The sequence below is a fragment of the Oryctolagus cuniculus genome, chromosome 11, assembly GCF_051225735.1.
Source record: "Oryctolagus cuniculus isolate XC-2025 breed Fujian yellow rabbit chromosome 11, ASM5122573v1, whole genome shotgun sequence".
In the NCBI taxonomy this organism is placed as follows: domain Eukaryota; kingdom Metazoa; phylum Chordata; class Mammalia; order Lagomorpha; family Leporidae; genus Oryctolagus; species Oryctolagus cuniculus.
In genome coordinates this window covers 120338161-120353461 of record NC_142877.1, presented here as the reverse complement: position 1 = coordinate 120353461, position 15301 = coordinate 120338161, and the positions used below count along the sequence as shown (strand labels likewise).

The 15301-nt window shown below is 64.4% G+C and overlaps 1 protein-coding gene across 4 annotated transcripts in view; it reads right to left on the bottom strand.

Moving 5' to 3' along the window:
• Positions 1 to 15301, bottom strand: part of FBLN1 (fibulin 1) — a 74664-nt gene that overhangs the window by 37966 nt on the left and 21397 nt on the right. For 2 of the 4 annotated variants that reach the window (XM_051840583.3, XM_051840584.3), the window contains exons 5-14: positions 13372 to 13431; positions 12319 to 12420; positions 11952 to 12089; positions 10758 to 10895; positions 7460 to 7603; positions 6530 to 6658; positions 5802 to 5927; positions 4229 to 4348; positions 3512 to 3643; positions 1620 to 1743 (exon numbers count right to left, since the gene is read on the bottom strand). In XM_051840583.3, coding sequence (XP_051696543.1) covers positions 1620 to 1743; positions 3512 to 3643; positions 4229 to 4348; positions 5802 to 5927; positions 6530 to 6658; positions 7460 to 7603; positions 10758 to 10895; positions 11952 to 12089; positions 12319 to 12420; positions 13372 to 13431 — 1213 coding nt within the window. The remainder of the gene's footprint in view (positions 1 to 1619; positions 1744 to 3511; positions 3644 to 4228; positions 4349 to 5801; positions 5928 to 6529; positions 6659 to 7459; positions 7604 to 10757; positions 10896 to 11951; positions 12090 to 12318; positions 12421 to 13371; positions 13432 to 15301) is intronic. The other 2 variants (XM_089307737.1, XM_089307738.1) reach the window with 1 other exon arrangement.

Sequence of the window (15301 nt, the reverse complement as noted above, 5' to 3'; positions counted from 1 at the left end):
GGCCACAGCACTCAGAAGGGCCAGGTCCAGCAGCTCACACACCGCTGTCCCAGCCCTGGGCCCACCCTCTCCATGACGCCTGAGACCTTCATTCTGAGGCTACGGAAGGCCCTCCTTCCCGTCATGCCACAGTACCAGCAGGGGTGTCAGGGCCGCACCCTGGCTGAGCCTGATGGAGAACGGGGGCTCCACCTCTCAACAGCGGTCACCCAGGCGCGCGAGGAGGACAGGGAGGCTCCGAGAAGCACCAAGGGATCCTGGCTCTAAAGCTGTGATCTTCCCAGAATGCCGCAGCCCCCAAGGTGCAGCCCTCACATGGGAAAAGAGCAGTCCCGGGGGACGCGCCCGGCCCACCAAGGTCAGGACCCCAGGGCAGGTCTCCTGCCTCCCCCAGCTCCACCCCTCGCCAAGCACAGGAACGGGCCGTCCTGGGGACCGGGTCGTCACGGGGATGGTGGCCACTTGCTCTGAGGCTTCCAGGCCTCATTCGCGTTGAATGACGGGCCCCCCTTCCCAGCCCTGGAGGGGACTGGTGATTCCAGGGACCTTGTACGAAGCAGAATCGCGGGGCCGGGTTGCTGGCGGGACAGCCCGCAGCATCGCACACATGCCCACGCCTCCCCTCCCTCGGCTCCTCCTCCCACCTCCATCCGAGCTGCACGGCCTCCAGCGAGGACAGGGACCTGGCCCCATGGCTCAGAGAAGCACCGTCACTACCACCCAGCCACCGCAGGACGCGTGCGCTCACTCACAGACACAGCTCTGGAGTGGCCTTTCGCCAGCCAGGGCAGGACAAGGTCAGAGAGCATACACACGGAGGAGGAGGGGCCATGGCCAGGCGGCAGGTGCACCACCCCAGCGCTGGCAGAAAACATGGTGTGGGGGGGCCGGCAGGCGCGAGGCCGAGGGGCGCCCACTGCAGCCTGCAGCTCCCCGCAAGGAAGACACTGAACTCGGGCGGGAGAAGCCAACAAGAGGCCGGGGCCCGGGAGGCACAGGCGGCCTGGCGAGGCCTGGGTCACTTCCTGTGCCAGGGGCGGTTCCCTGTGCACACACAGGATGGGCTTCGAGGCGCTTCCGGAAGCAAGGACAGAGGCGCCGAATGGCCTCGCTGGAGAAACTTGGTGCCAAGGGGGGGGGGCGTGAGGCAGGCGCCTCCCGACTCTGCACGAGGGGGTTCCCAGCCACTCCAGCGCTGAGTGGCCATGTGGGGACCGAGCTCATGAGGACACCAGCCACACGGCTCCAGGCTAGGCCACGGAACCTTCCGTGCTGTTCCCACATGGTCACCCAGCAGGTTGGAATCAGCTCCCAGGCAGGTCGCTGCCTGACGAGGAGCCCCCGGCAAATCCCGGCAGCCCCCCACATCGGCCACCACCTGCTCCTCGGAGTCACAGCCTGTCCTGCCGGCCCCACGGCACAGCCGAGAGCAGCCCAGGGTTCCACACCAGGAAACACGAGGGCTCCCTGTGCAGGCTCGGCCCAGGGCGCCTGCAGCCACTGCCCTGCCTTCGGAGCCCCTTCTCGCCCGGATCAGCGGGGGGCTCTGCGGTCACAGCTCATCGCCCAGCCGGGCCACCGGGAGGCCGACACAGACACAGCGGCGGGGCGGCACTTACGTGTCTGCCGAGCGGCGGTAGTTCTCGGGGCACTCGAAGGCCAGGCATCGGAAGCTGCCCTGGATGTTGAAGCAGGTCTCGTTGATGGAGCAGTTGTGGACGCCAGTCACACACTCGTCGATGTCTGCGAGACCACGGGCGGCACGGTGAGGGCCAGGCAGCCACGCCCCTCCCAGACGGGCATGCTGGGATCTCCCGCCACTCAGGGCTGCCCTCGCCCACCACCGGCTGCTTCTGGGGCAGCGGCCGGCACCAGCCCCTGTATCTGTTGGATATCTGCATTCTAAGGATTTTATTTGAAAGACAGAGAGAGAGAGCGAGCAAGCAAGCTCTCCCATCTTCTGGTTTGTGCCCCAAACACCTGCAAGAGCCAGGGCTGGGCCAGGCCGGAGGCAGGAGGCGGGAACGGAGCTCAGTCGGGGTCTCCCACGTCAAGGGAGCAGGGCCCCGACGACATGGGAGCCTTCGCTGCTGCCTCCGGGGGTGTGCTTCCGCAGGAAGGAGAGCAGGACTCAAAGCCGGGGGCTCTGGTCTAGAACGGGAGTGTCCCAGGCGGTCTCTGCATCCCTGAGCCAAAGGCCAGCGGCAGCTGCCACACTGGCAGAGCCGCACCTCAGTATTCATGAGCCACGGCTCGAGCGTGGCGATGGTGCGGGGGGCCCGGGGGGCGCTGAGGGTAAAGGACAACTCCGCATCCTCCCAACGATCCCAGGACGCACTCCAGGGGGCGCTCAGAACCAACGCACCTGCCCCAGGCCACAAATTCTGTAAGCGCCAGAGTCCTCGCAGTGCCCCTCCGTGGCTCCTGGCCCTTATCTCATGTGACTCCTAACATCCTGGGAGGGGAGGGGCAGAGGCTCCGCCCGCCCCCAACCCCGCCCAGGCTTAACAGGATCTTGCTACACCTTGCCCTGCAGGCTTGGGGCTCCTGTGGAGGGGGGCCCTGGGGCTTCCCACAGACACTCTGGAGCGAATTCCACGGGGAGGGGGCTGTCCCTAAAGCCTGGTGGCTGGTGGCCGAGCCCACACTGCCCTGGCAGAGCGGTGCTCGGGGCCGTGTGCTCGCCGTGCCCAGGCTGCGGGGAGGGAGCCCGGCCAGGAGGACCACGAGCTCTGGCAGAGACAGGGAGGTGAGGGACTTCCTTTGGGGCTGCAGCCCGGCTGAGCGGGCCCTCCCAGGAAACGCCTCGGCTCCTGCCTGCCTTCGCCCCAAGCCTTGTTCTTCGTGACCAGAAATGACATCCGGGGGCCTCCGGAGCCTCTGGACCCACAGCCCCACGGGGCGCCCAGGAGGAGGGGGCTGCACAGAGCTGCCCCTGCGGCCCAGCTTCTGGGGCCGACCCCAGATGGGAGCCAGCGCGTCCACCCCAGGATCACTCGTCCACTAAAACCTACCGTGCCCCCTCCCCCCAGTCATCAAATGACAGCCACAGAGGACACGGGGACCCCCGGGGGTCTTGGAAATGCAGGCTGAGGATGACCCCCCAGCCATCTAGCCTCTGCTGAGCAGAGCCAGCCCCACACGACCTCACAGTCACCGTGACCACAACACAGAGACCTCGGGAGCACACCGAGGCCCCTGCTGGGACAGCGAGCAGCCCCTGGGGACAGAGGCCTTGGCCACGTGCTCATGGTTGCATGCCAGGCCTGGCCCACAGCAAGGGTCAGTCGGGTGACGGAATGGAAGGCGGAAGCAGGGGGTCTCCGGGCCTTCCCTCCACCGGGCGCCTTCCTAAGGCGTCCCAGTCTTTTCCAGCGAGGGCAGGTGGGGAGGGGGCCCAGGGCACACGGCAGCCTTGGACCTGCCACACCTGTGGTGTGGCCCTGGGTCAGGCAACCAGCCTCCCCCGGCCTGGCCACAGCTCCGACCCCAGGGGCGGGGCCTCACGCACCTTGGCAGTTGCGGCCGTTGGGGGCCAGCCTGTAGCCGTTCGGGGGGCAGCTGCACTGGAAGCTCCCGGGGACATTGACGCAGCGGTAGGAGCAGATGTGGCCCCCGGTGGGCAGGGCACACTCGTCGATGTCTGCAAGGGAAAAGCCCACCTCAGCCTCGCACGGCAGAGCCCCCAGGGGGCCCGGAGAGCACAGAGGGGAAACCAAGGCAGCGAAGGGGTGGGCTAGCCTGGGCTCCCACGGCAGTGCGTGATGTAGAGGATGAGGTGGGAGCAGGGGACCAAGGGCCATCTGCTAACAAAACCCACCACCATGGGCGCCAGGCAGCGTGTGGCAGGCCAGTTTAATCTGGTTTTGTCCCCTGGCAGCCTGGGCGGGGGGGCTGTAGTTAACACCCCCGGCACTGAGTAGACAGCGGCCCAGGCCGAGGCAGAGCTGGAGTCAGGGGTGCGGGTGGCCCCTGGAGCCCTCCTCCCTCCTCAGACCCCTGCCATGGTCACGCCCTGTGGCTCAGAGCCCCAGTCCACTCAGCGGTGACCATGAGCACAGGTGCAGGGAAGAATGACGGGGGCGGAGGGGCAGGGGCTGCTCCCCGCCCACCTCACCCTCAACGACGCGCCAATCTCAGCCGTGGGGGAAGCCCATGCCAGCTGCCAGCCCCGGGCAGCGGAGGCCCTGGCACCTGCCAGGGGATGGCACGGCCAGGGCACCCTCACCTTCGCAGGTGACGCCGTCCACGTCGCTGAGCTGGTAGCCGCGCCGGCAGTAGCACTGGTAGGAGCCGTAGACGTTGGCACACTCCTGGCTGCAGGGGTTGCTGCTGCACTCGTTCACGTCTGGGGCACAGAGGGGGTCCCCGCGTCACACGGCACCGCCCACCGCTCCTCCCCACAGCTCATCCGTGAGGGGTCCTGGGACTCCTGCCCGCCACGGCTGATACATCCCGCTCTCTGGCCCTGCCCCTGCGGGCTTCGAGCCACGGCCCCTAGGCCCCAGCCTAGGCTCCCTCTACTCCGGCCTTGCTGGGCACCTGTTGGCCCCAGCTCTCGGAAGTAAGCCTGATCTTGACCCCCCCCCCCCCCGGGTGATCCGGCACATGGGACAGCACTCCAGATACTCCAGTACTCGGGACTCCACTCTGAGCTGTTGCCCACCTGTTCCCCTGGCCTGGAGCCGCAGCCGCAGCCCTCAGGCCAAATCTGGCCTGCCATCTGTTCTTACAAATAAAGTTTTATTGGCACACAGCTGTGCTCGTGTGTCGTACCAAGGGCCCTGGCTGCTTTTGTGCTGCTAAGCAGGGGGAGGCGTTGTACAGGAGACCTAGGCTGGGGAGCCCCCAACGGTTACTACACGGCTTCTAGACAGAGTCCGCCAACCCAGGCCCACGAGTGCCTTCTCACATTTGCTCAGCTGCTGCTGGTCGGCAGTAGAGCAGCGGCGTGCATCACCAGCCGTGATCCACCTCCGCAGCCCCCAGCGTCCAGCCTGGCCCCACTCTCACCGCTGCCCTCACTCCCTAGAGCAATGGAGCCCTCGCTCCACGCCTGGGCGGGTGCCTGAGGACGCTCAGGTGGCAAAGCCAGCCAGACCCTGGCCCCGTGCCCACAACACTGTCCACCGACACAGATCTGTCCTCTTGCCAGCTGCTTGGGAGTGGCCACGGGAGCACAAGCCAGGACGGACAGCGGCCGCCGCCCCCCTGCAGTACCAGCTGCCATCTCACGCTCTTCCGTGATAACCTTGACCAGCCTCCATCCCATTTTTTTAAATGTTTGTTTTATTTGAAAGGCAGAGACAGAGAGAGAGATTTTCCATCTGCTGGCTCACTCCCCAAATGCTCACGACAGCTGGGGTTGGACCAGGCTGGAGCCAGGAGCCCAGGACTCCATCCGGGTCACCCCTGTGGGTGGCAGGGACCGAAACACTTGAGCTATGACAGCTGCCTCCTGGGGGGCGGGCCTCGGCAGGAAGTTCGAATCAGAAACAGAGCCGGGACTCCACCCCCACACTCTGACACGGGACACCCACCGACTCAAGGCTGCTCCCCAAGCACACAGGGTGGCTCGCTCCTCTGTGACGTGTCAATCACTCCCTCCATGGACACCGGGCTGGGGGTGGGGAGGTCAGTGTCCCCAGAGCCACAGTGAAGGGGGCTGCACGCTCGCAGCCACACTCCCACACCCCTTGGCTCCCAGGGTCTTGGAGGGCAGGCCTCCCAACACACGTCCCGGGTCTGCGAGAGGGGGCTCTCCCAGCGGGGGGTGGCGTGGACGAGGGGCCTCCCCTCACCTTCACATGACCGGCGGTCCACGGAGAGCCGGAAGCCCGTGGAGCAGCTGCAGTGGTAGGAGCCCGGAGTGTTCTCACACTTGTGGCCACACAGGCGCCCGGGGTAGCGCTGGCACTCGTTGATGTCTGCAATGGGGACGGGCGGCTCAGGGACACGTTTCCATAGCAACGGCAGCTGTTCGGTCTTTCTCCCCCCACCTCCCGCCTGCTGGACCTGGACATGGCAAGCTGCCAGGAGCAGAAGCCACACCCGGCATGCCCGCCCACTGGGCTAGCCTCCGCCCAGCGCTACCAGGAGGGACCACTGAGAGGTGGCACAGTCAGCCATGGGGAGCAGGTGCCGGCCACTCCTTAGCACGCTGTGGCGGCGCTGGCAGGTGCCTGCTGCCGGGGCTGAGCCCGTTAGCGGTCAGCCTGGGCTCATGGGACATCTCTGGCCCTGAGGTCACCGTGAATCTTGGGGACATCACTCACACTTCTGGCATCTGTGGCCCTGGCCACACTTGGAGACCCTGGGGCATGCAGGACACCCGCTCTCTAGGTGGGGGACGAGCTCACGGCTGGGAGAGCCTTGCCGGGGGCAGCTGTGCAGCCCGAGCTAGAACGGGGGTCTCCTGACTCAGGTCTTCTCTCTGGGACCCTGCACCTGGGAGTCTCCGAAACAAGCACCAGACAGTGTCACTGCAGGTGTCCCTCGGCTGCCCTGGGCCCGCGAGGACACCACGTACCCACGCATGTCCTGCTGATGCCGTCGAAGTAGTAGCCGGGCTGGCACTCACAGCGGAAGCTGCCGGGGGAGTTCACACAGCGGTGCCCCTGGCCACAGGGCTCGGAGGGCGGCGCGCACTCGTCCACGTCTTGGTGAGGAGAAAGAGGTTAAGAGACAGTCAGCGCGGGGCCCGCCCCGAGGAGCCGCCGCAGCGTCCGCTGACAAGGCGACACCTCTTCATTATCCCGGGGCACCCACTATGGGCTGGGCCCGTCCTGGGACCCCACCCACCCAGGCCTGGGCTGGCCAGCACAGACCCTTGCTAAGGGTGATGGCGGGGAGATGCCGGGAGCCATGGGCATGGGGCAGACCCCTTCCCCAGCAGGCAGCAGGGCGGGCTGGGGTGTAAGAGCAGGGGGAGTCCACTGCCACCCCACACCATGGGAATAAGAGCGCCACACACAGAGCAGAAGGGGCCGCGCTGGTGTGGCCTGGGCTCTGTGAAGTGGCGGCCAGCTCAGGACTGAGCGAGAAGCAGTGGCTGCCCCTGCCACAAGGGGAGCTGCTGAGCGCCGTGAGCGGGAGGCAGGAGAGCGCTCCGGGCTCAGGACAGACTGGACAGAGAGGAGGCTGGGGAAGCTGGCGCGGGCTGGGACGCGGGGAAGGCCTGGGCCCAGGGGTCCGTGACAGGCTGGGCAGACACAAGGAGAGGCCTCAGTGTGGGATCAGCGCTCCTGCTCCGAGGTGCGTGTGTGCGTGCATTTGTGTGCACGTGCGTGTGTGTGCGCACGTGCATGTGCGTGTATCTGGTGTTTGCACAGGTGTGCATGTCTGTGTTGCGTGTGCACATGTGTGCATGCATGTGCGCGTGTCGGGTGTGTGCATGCGTGTGTGTGCTGGAAGCGGACAGGAGAGCGGAGCGCGGACTGATTTCTGACTGGGTACCCACCCACGCAGCGCGTCCCCTCGTCGTTGAGGTGGTAGCCACGGCCACAGTTGGGCACGTTCTTCTGGCACGTGTAGGAGCCCTCCGTGTTGATGCACGTCTGCCCCACGGGGCACGGGGCACTGATACTTAAGCACTCATTGATATCTACAACGGGGAAGACGGAGGCAGTGTGGTAAGCCACGGAGCTCGGGCCGGAAGCCGCCGGCTGGAACTTCCAAGAGCCCTGCCCTGCTCTGTGCAAGGCCACAAGTGAGAAACTGCAGTCCCCTCCCCCAGACCAGGCAACTGGCTGCCCGCCACGTCGTCCCCAGCACACTGGGCCTCAGGCACGCCTCTGCCCCCTTCCTGCCCCGACAGCTCCACCTCTTGCTGCACCAAACCCACACAGGCTCCCCGGCACAGAGCCAAGGAGACGGAGGTGAGGGTCCCCTCTGTGCGGCACACAGGCCCCAGCGGGGCTCGGGGCCCCACCTGCCCCCCAGCCTCACCAGGCCAGTCTGCCTCGCAGCCCCAACGCGTCAGCAGCTCCTGCACCGGCCACTCAGGCACCTGCCTCCAGGGACACCCGGCCCCTGTGGCCCTCTGAGCACCACCTCCCCGGAGACCCCACTCTGGGTTCTCTGAGGTCACTGCCCAGCGGTCTCTTGTCTCGCCCAGACACGCCCTGATGTGGTGACTGCGCGGTGTTAACCTCTGATGGGCACGCAAGGACCGAGCGCGAGCCAGGGATAACCGAGAGCCGCGTCCCACGCGCAGACTGGGCTCTGGCCAGGCGTGGTCTCCTGCAAGGACCCAGGCCCTGCAAAGCCACCTTGGGGGATCGCTCTGTGCTGCTGTGTGCGTTTGGAAGGAGCTGAGGGGCTGTCTCACAGCCGCCAGCAAGGCAAGCGCGCCTCTCAGGTTCCACGATTCCCACACTGTTCCGTGGGATGTGGGGGATGGTGTGTCCCCACCCCCCGAGATACTGAAGAGGGAGCTGCACACCCCATCCAGGACTAGGAAACCAGTGGCTGAATTAATGAGTGAGCAAATGAATGAATGCGAGGGCGACCACATGGAGATCGACGAGTCCCAGGAAGGCACTGCATAGCCGCTCCCTCTTAGGGGCCTTGTGGGGAGGACCTGGGCAGTCCCAGCTGCTGGGGACCCAGCCACCCCACGCTTCCTCCCTGGGGCAGAGTCCAGATGTGGTGGGAGCCTCCCAAGGCCCAGCCCCTCCCCCTCCTAAGGAGGCGGCCAGGGGCTGGGGGAGGGGACTCAGAGAAAGAGGAAAAAACAGAACTTGAGGAAGACACGACAGCCGCAAGGCCCTGGGTGAGCACAGCGCAAGGTTCCGGAAAATTCCAGGTTTACCCCAGGGAGGAGGCCTCTGGTCCCAAGCCCCGCTGCCCGGGAGAGGCTCTGGGGCCTGGGAAGCCGGATTTTGGCAACACCTGGCGCTCTCTCCTGACAGTCATTCTTGCCGATGCAGTCAATCATTTCGCTAAAGACAACTTCAAAGTGCTGACACCAGACGTCTACTACACCGCCAAGTGGGCTTAAAGACAGGAAAGGAGAAGGAAAAAGCCCGAGCAGTCCGGCCTCCACAAGCACCAAAAGGCGCGGGAGCGCAGTCCTACGCTCACGCCGGGTCTGCCCGTCTCTCAACAGGAAGTTCAAGGGCACTTCCAAGACGTCCCAGAGAAGTGGAACTAAAAGACAAGTTTCTCCTGGTGCTAGAAATCCTGACGGCTTCTCCCTAACGCGCATCTGCTCGAGCTCTCTGGCGCTGCCCGTGCTCAGCCAGAGACACAAAAGCACTTTGCCAAGCGAAGGACGCGGCACTCGGTCTGAGGACTGAGACCCCCCCCCCCCCCCACAGCAGGCTGAGCTGGAGGAGCCTGAGAGCTGAGGGTTCGGTGAGGACCCCAGGGAAGCCAGCCAGAGCTCCGGCAGCCTGGCTCCAAGGGCCCCAGATCCGGGGTGGGGTGGGGGTGGGGGGACGAGTGCCGAGCCGTTCCTCCCCACAGCAGCGGGGAGATCGGGACCACGTTCAGACTTGCCAAGGTTCTTTGTGGGAAGCGGGACTGACTGTGCCGTGAGTCAGGGTTTCCAGCCCCAACAGCTGCCAGCCTCCTCGGCGGAGCCCCCTAAGCCACCGGCAAGTCTGAGCAGCGCCCGCCCTGCTCAGGGGCCCCCGGTGCTGAGCGCTGACCGCGCAGCTCACAGGAGGCTGGCGAGGGGCCAGCTGGCAGCCCAGCCGAGGCCTTCAATTCCCTCTCAAACGCAAGGTCAGTGCGGCTTTTCTGAGAGAAGCTGACAAAATCAGACAAAGCTTCGGCCTCTAGAGGGGAGCGGGCGGCAGCCACCCAGGGGGGTGGGCTCCGACTGGCGGCGCTCAGGGCCCAGAGCCAGAGGCAGGACCGAAGCTTCTGCCACGCAGAGGGCAAGGCAAGGCAAGGCTGAGGGAGGGGCTCGGAGGCAGGTGCGGCAGAGCCGGACGGCTCGCCTGGACGGCTCGCCTGCCACATTCCCGCACAGGTGCCGTGGGCCCCGTCCCGCGCTGTCCTCCCCCAGCGTGAGCGGTGCGCTGTGACCCCCCATTTCCACTCAGTCCACCTGGCACTTTCTCTCCTTTCCCACCAGTCCTCCCCGAGACCAACACAGAGCTCTCGTTTTTATCGTGGTGAAATGCGCGTCACGTCAACCTGGCCGTCCTGCCCGTCTGTAAGGGCACAGCTCCAGGGCACCGGGTACGGTCTCACAGCTGTGTGACCATCACCACCAGCCACGTCCCGGACGCCTTCATCTGGCAAAACTCGGACTCTGTCCCCAGAGAACGCTGGCTCCCCAGTCCCCACCCCGGGGCCCTGGCTCCCGCTCTTCTCCCCTGGTCTCTCTGAAGCCCACTGCCAAGAGTCTCTCCAGAACGCCGTCCAGCCGACTACAAGCTGGGGCAGGGAGCCGCGGCGGTCATCTTGCTGGCACCTGCTCGAGCCCGTATACCAGGGGTTAAGAGTAAATGTGGCTGGTCCATTCGGCTCAGAACCGGGCATCTCCAACTCCAGCATCCAAACCGTGCCATCCGTTTTTGTAAACAAAGATTTCTGGGAACAGTGTCTCCCACTTGTTCACTTGTTTGTTGTCCCTGGGTACTTTCACACCGCGGCAGATTCGAGCACCTGACACAGCCCACACGGCCCACAAGGCCTGAACTACCTGCCGGCTGCCCCCGCACGGACAGAGGCCCCGGAGCGGAGCGGCGGACGCCGTACCCCGCCGGCGGAGCCCGGGGCGCCCTGGCGGCAGCGTGTCTTACCAATACAGCTGCCTAGAGCATCTTGTATAAAGCCACTCTTGCACTGTAGCTTGGGTCTGCAGCGGAAGGATCCCAGAGTATTCTGACAGATAAAATCGGGGAGGCAGTTATGAATACCACTCTCACACTCGTCAATATCTGGTACATCATAAAAAAAGGAGATGGTTAGCGAGAGTAGTGCCAGGCATTTGACAACACTTCAACATCACAAGAAAGCCCTTCCCTAACGCTCATCACCCCACTGCCTCCCGAAACTGCAGCAGAGACGCCCCACACTCTGCTCGCTCCCCTCAAAGGGCTGACTGCCCCGCTTCCCCCAAGCCTCTTCCCAGGCGAACTGTCTGCTGTGTGTGTGCTCCTGGCACACGTATGTGTTCTTCATTCAGGCTAAGTGCATGTTTAGTTTAGCTCACAAACAATTAACTCAATGGCAATAAACACAGCCGCTGCGAACCTCTGCACCCTGCGCCGCCCCGGTACCCCAAGCACCAGCAGTCGGCAGGTCATGCCAAGGCTTCCTTGAAGCTCAAGGCCAAAGGCTGTCAGAGCACAGACGCTCGGCCGGCCGGGCCACCAGGCCCTCAGGGTCACGCCGGCCCAGCCAGAGTGCAGAGGACAAGACCAGGGAAGGGGGCGCCTCGCTTTGGAGTCACCCCCAGAATCCAACGGTCCACGCTTTTAGCCAAACCACTTTGTCCTCGGGAAAGGCCCAAGGCCATCCTCGGAGAACCAGGTTCTGGAAGAGCCTGGGCGGAGCCTCCCCTGCCAGGTCACGCCTCTGGCTCGGCCGGCGGCCAGCAGCGACGGTCTTTATGTAGCGGAAGGGGATATGGTTTGAACTTCAAGGAAGCCTGGATTCAGACAGATGCCAGTTGTTGCACAAAGCTATTTTATTCATTTTTATTTTGCAGACGGCACATGCATGAGCACCCGAAATTTGCCCTTAGCCTTGTTTCTACAGAATCTGATCCTTTTCAGAAACGCCAACCTGCCCCTGTGAAGGGAAGGCGCTGGCCGGCCAGGTGCACACCTGCCCACCTCCTACACCTGCTGCCCAAACCGCCAGCCTCGGGACTTCTCAGTCCCAGTGCCCCAAGCACTGGGCCCAGTACGGCCCGGCCCGCCTGCAGATGCAAGGGGCAGCGTCCACCCGCCCCCCACCTCGGCCCCGCTACGCCCCAGTGCGGGCTGTACCTTTGCACTTATTGTCGTCCGTGAGCTCGTAGCCAGTGCCACAGCTGCTGTCGCGCTGACAGCGGAAGGAGCCCACGGTGTTGATGCAGGATTCTCCAAGCTGGCAATGGTGGCCGCCGGTGATGCACTCGTTCACGTCTGTGAGACACAGGGGTCAGCGCGGGAGGACCGGCGAGCGGGGGCCCAGCACGCCCCGGGAGGCGCTGCGGCCCCAACAGCCGGTTCCCCTGCGAAGCTCCGGGCCCTCCCGGGCACTTCTCCCGCGCCTCCGCGCCCCACGCGGCTGTTCCCGCTCCCGGCCAACTCCAGGGGGCGCCAGAGAGCAGCGCAGGGCGGTCCTCCGCGCAGGCCCCACCCCAGCCTTTACCTTCGCAGGAAACTCCGTCGGCCATCAGCTGGTAGCCCACGAAGCACGAGCAGACCACCTCCTCCCCGGTGTCGCGGCACTGCTGCTTACAGGGTCCACCGCCTGCAGGCAGAGCGGCCGTGAGCCCGGCCGGACTGGACACGGGAGACCCCAGGGTCTGGCTCTGGGCACCCTGGGGGCTCCTGCTTCCGGCCCCCCCCACCAGTGGGGCGCCTAAGAGACCAGGCAGGGGACGGTGAGCTGTCCGCCAGCAGCTTCTGCCTGGGCCCCGCGCAGCCCCATCCGCCCCCCTAAACTCCAGGGCGGGCCCTGCTGCCACCTCAGCTGCCTCCTGCCCAGTCTCCCCCCCGGGGGGGGGAGGGGCCCTAGCACCTCTCCCCACCCCTGGACACACTCCCTCCAGGGCAGCCAGAGTACACGAGGTGCAGCCATCATGGGGACACCCAGCCTCCAGCAGGCCCAGGCCAGGAGACCAGAGCTCACCACTGCCTCTCCCCTCCCCCGCTGCCCGCCTGCGGCCTGGCTGCTGTGGGTCTGCACCCTCCCATGCACACGGGCTCTCCCCTCCCCCAGGGAGGACTGGAGGCCTTCTGGGGTTCTGGGCCCCTCCCCCCACCCCGTCACTGCCCATAGCATGTTGTGACTCAGCGGGCTTAGGCAGGCTGGGTGAGCCCCCCCGGGGGGGGGGGGGGCAGACCTGCGGTCCAGACACGCAATGGAAAGCAAACCTGCAAGGCCCTGCTCACTTGAAATCTGCAAATGTCTCCCCGGGAGGCAAGCGCACAGTGTCCGCCGCACCTGGTGGAGCTCCCGAGACCCAGCGGCCCCCCCGAGGGGCTCCCCTAGGCGTGCGGCCCAGCCTGTGTCCACAGGTCCGGGACCTGGCAGTGTCCAGGCGGACAATGCCCTGGGAGAGCCTTCCCTGCCAGCTCCACTGCACGGCCCCTTCCCACCGGCCCACCACCTCCCTGGAGGGCAGAGGCCAGGGTCAATGCTGACTTCCCTTCAGGTTCGGCGACCACCAGGTGGCTCACGGGAGATCCCGGGTCTCACCTCGGCAGCGGTCATTCAGGTAGGGGTCTTCTTGCTCTTCCTCCGGCTCAGAGACCTTAGCTGAGGAGGGAGAAACCAGACGTTGGTCATCTCCCATCTCATTGCAGGGAAAACCAGCTGTGTTCACGTCTAGTCCATTTCGGGTGGTAATGCCCAGTTTAAGTCTTTAAAACAGCAGGGGATCAGCTTTACCCGTCTAAGAACAGAATGACAGAGACCAGCGCCTGTGGCGTGGTAGGCTGGGCCTCCGCCTGAGGTACCCGCATCTCATATGGGTGACGGTTCAAGACCCGGCTGCTCCACTTCCAATCCCGCTCCCTGCTGACGTGCCTAGGAAAGCCGTGGAAGACAGCCCAAGAGCTTGGGCCCTGCACCCATGTGGGAGACCCAGAGGAAGCTCCTGGCTCCTGGCTTTGGACAGGCCTAACGCTGCTCATTGTGGCCATTCCAGAAGTGAACCAGTGGATGGAAGACCTCTCTGTCTCTCAAACAAATCTTTTGTTGTTACTGTTGTTGTTGAAGATTTACCCACTTATTTGAAAGGCAGAGTTACAGAAAGAAAGGTCTTCCAACAGCTGGTTCACTCCCCAAATGGCCGCAATGGCCAGAGCTGGGCAGATCCAAAGCCCGCAGCTTCTTCCAGGTCACCACGCAGGTGCAGGGGCCCGAGCACTTGGGCCATCCTCCACTGCTTTCCCAGGCACGTCAGCAGGGAGCTGGATCGGAAGTGGAGCAGCCGGGACTCGAACCAGATGGGACTCGAACCGGTGCCCATATGTGATGCTGGTCCTGCACGCACTATGCTGCTATGCCACAGCACCGGGCCCCATAAATCAATCTTTAAAAAAAAAAAAAAAAAAAAAAGACTGCCACTCCTAACGGTGGGTGGGATTCCCAGAGCTATGACGACAGCGCGTGGCACAGCAGCCTCGCGGGCTCACTCCGCCAAGCACTGCTACAGAATTCACATGACTCAGATGTTTCCACAAACGCAGTCCCGGCCTCCTCGTACCCCGAGGCCAGCCCTCCGTCCCAGGGCAGCACGCACTGCAGGGGCTTGTTAAAGTGACGGCTGGGCCGTGGCCACCAACTGACCCCATCACAGCCAGCCCTGTCCGTGGCACTTCTGGGTGGCACACAGTAGCCCTGGATGAAGGTTAGTGGAAGGGAGGAGACTGTGCGTGGGGGAGGAGGAAGAGGAGGAGTTCGGGAAGTCCTGGGGAGGAGGGAGTCTTGGAGGAGAGCCTGGGGCAGGGGTGGAAGCGGATAAAAGCCAGGAAGAAAAAACATCTGGAGCCCCAGAGAAGGCCTGAGGCCGGAACCCAGTGAGCCACAAGCCAGCCACAAGCCAGCCACAAGCCAGCCACAAGCCAGGATGTCCTCCCTGGAGGCACAGGGGAAGGACTCTGGTGGGATGCAGCGAGAATGTCATCTGCGTCCCAAGTCTGGGGAGGAGGTGGGATGTGGTCCTGACTGTCCCAGGTTCTGAATATCAAAGACCACACAGGAGCCCAAGGCCCCAGGGCTCCCACGACCGCAGAATGGGCGGCTTGAGCGACAGCTGTGAGAGCCCTTCCCTTCAACCCCTTCTTGTTAAAATTCTTAAAATTTATTTATTAGAGAGACAGAGACAGACAGACATGGGGAGGGCGCCCATTCACCGGTTCACTCCCCGAACGCCAGTGACAGCCAGGGCTGAGCCAGACTGAGCCAGGGGTGGGAATTCACCGGTTTTTTCTTTCTTTCTTTCTTTCTTTTTTTTTTTTTTTTTTAGCGCGAGGGAGAGGAAACTCGGGCAGGAACCAGCCCCAAAGCACAAGCAAGCTTGGGCAGAGACTGCTGCATTTTTCCAGGGTAGTCTCATTACGGCACAGGAGTCAGCTCCCCTGGCCCACGTAGCTCAGCCAAGCCCAGTGCTCCAGGGGACAGA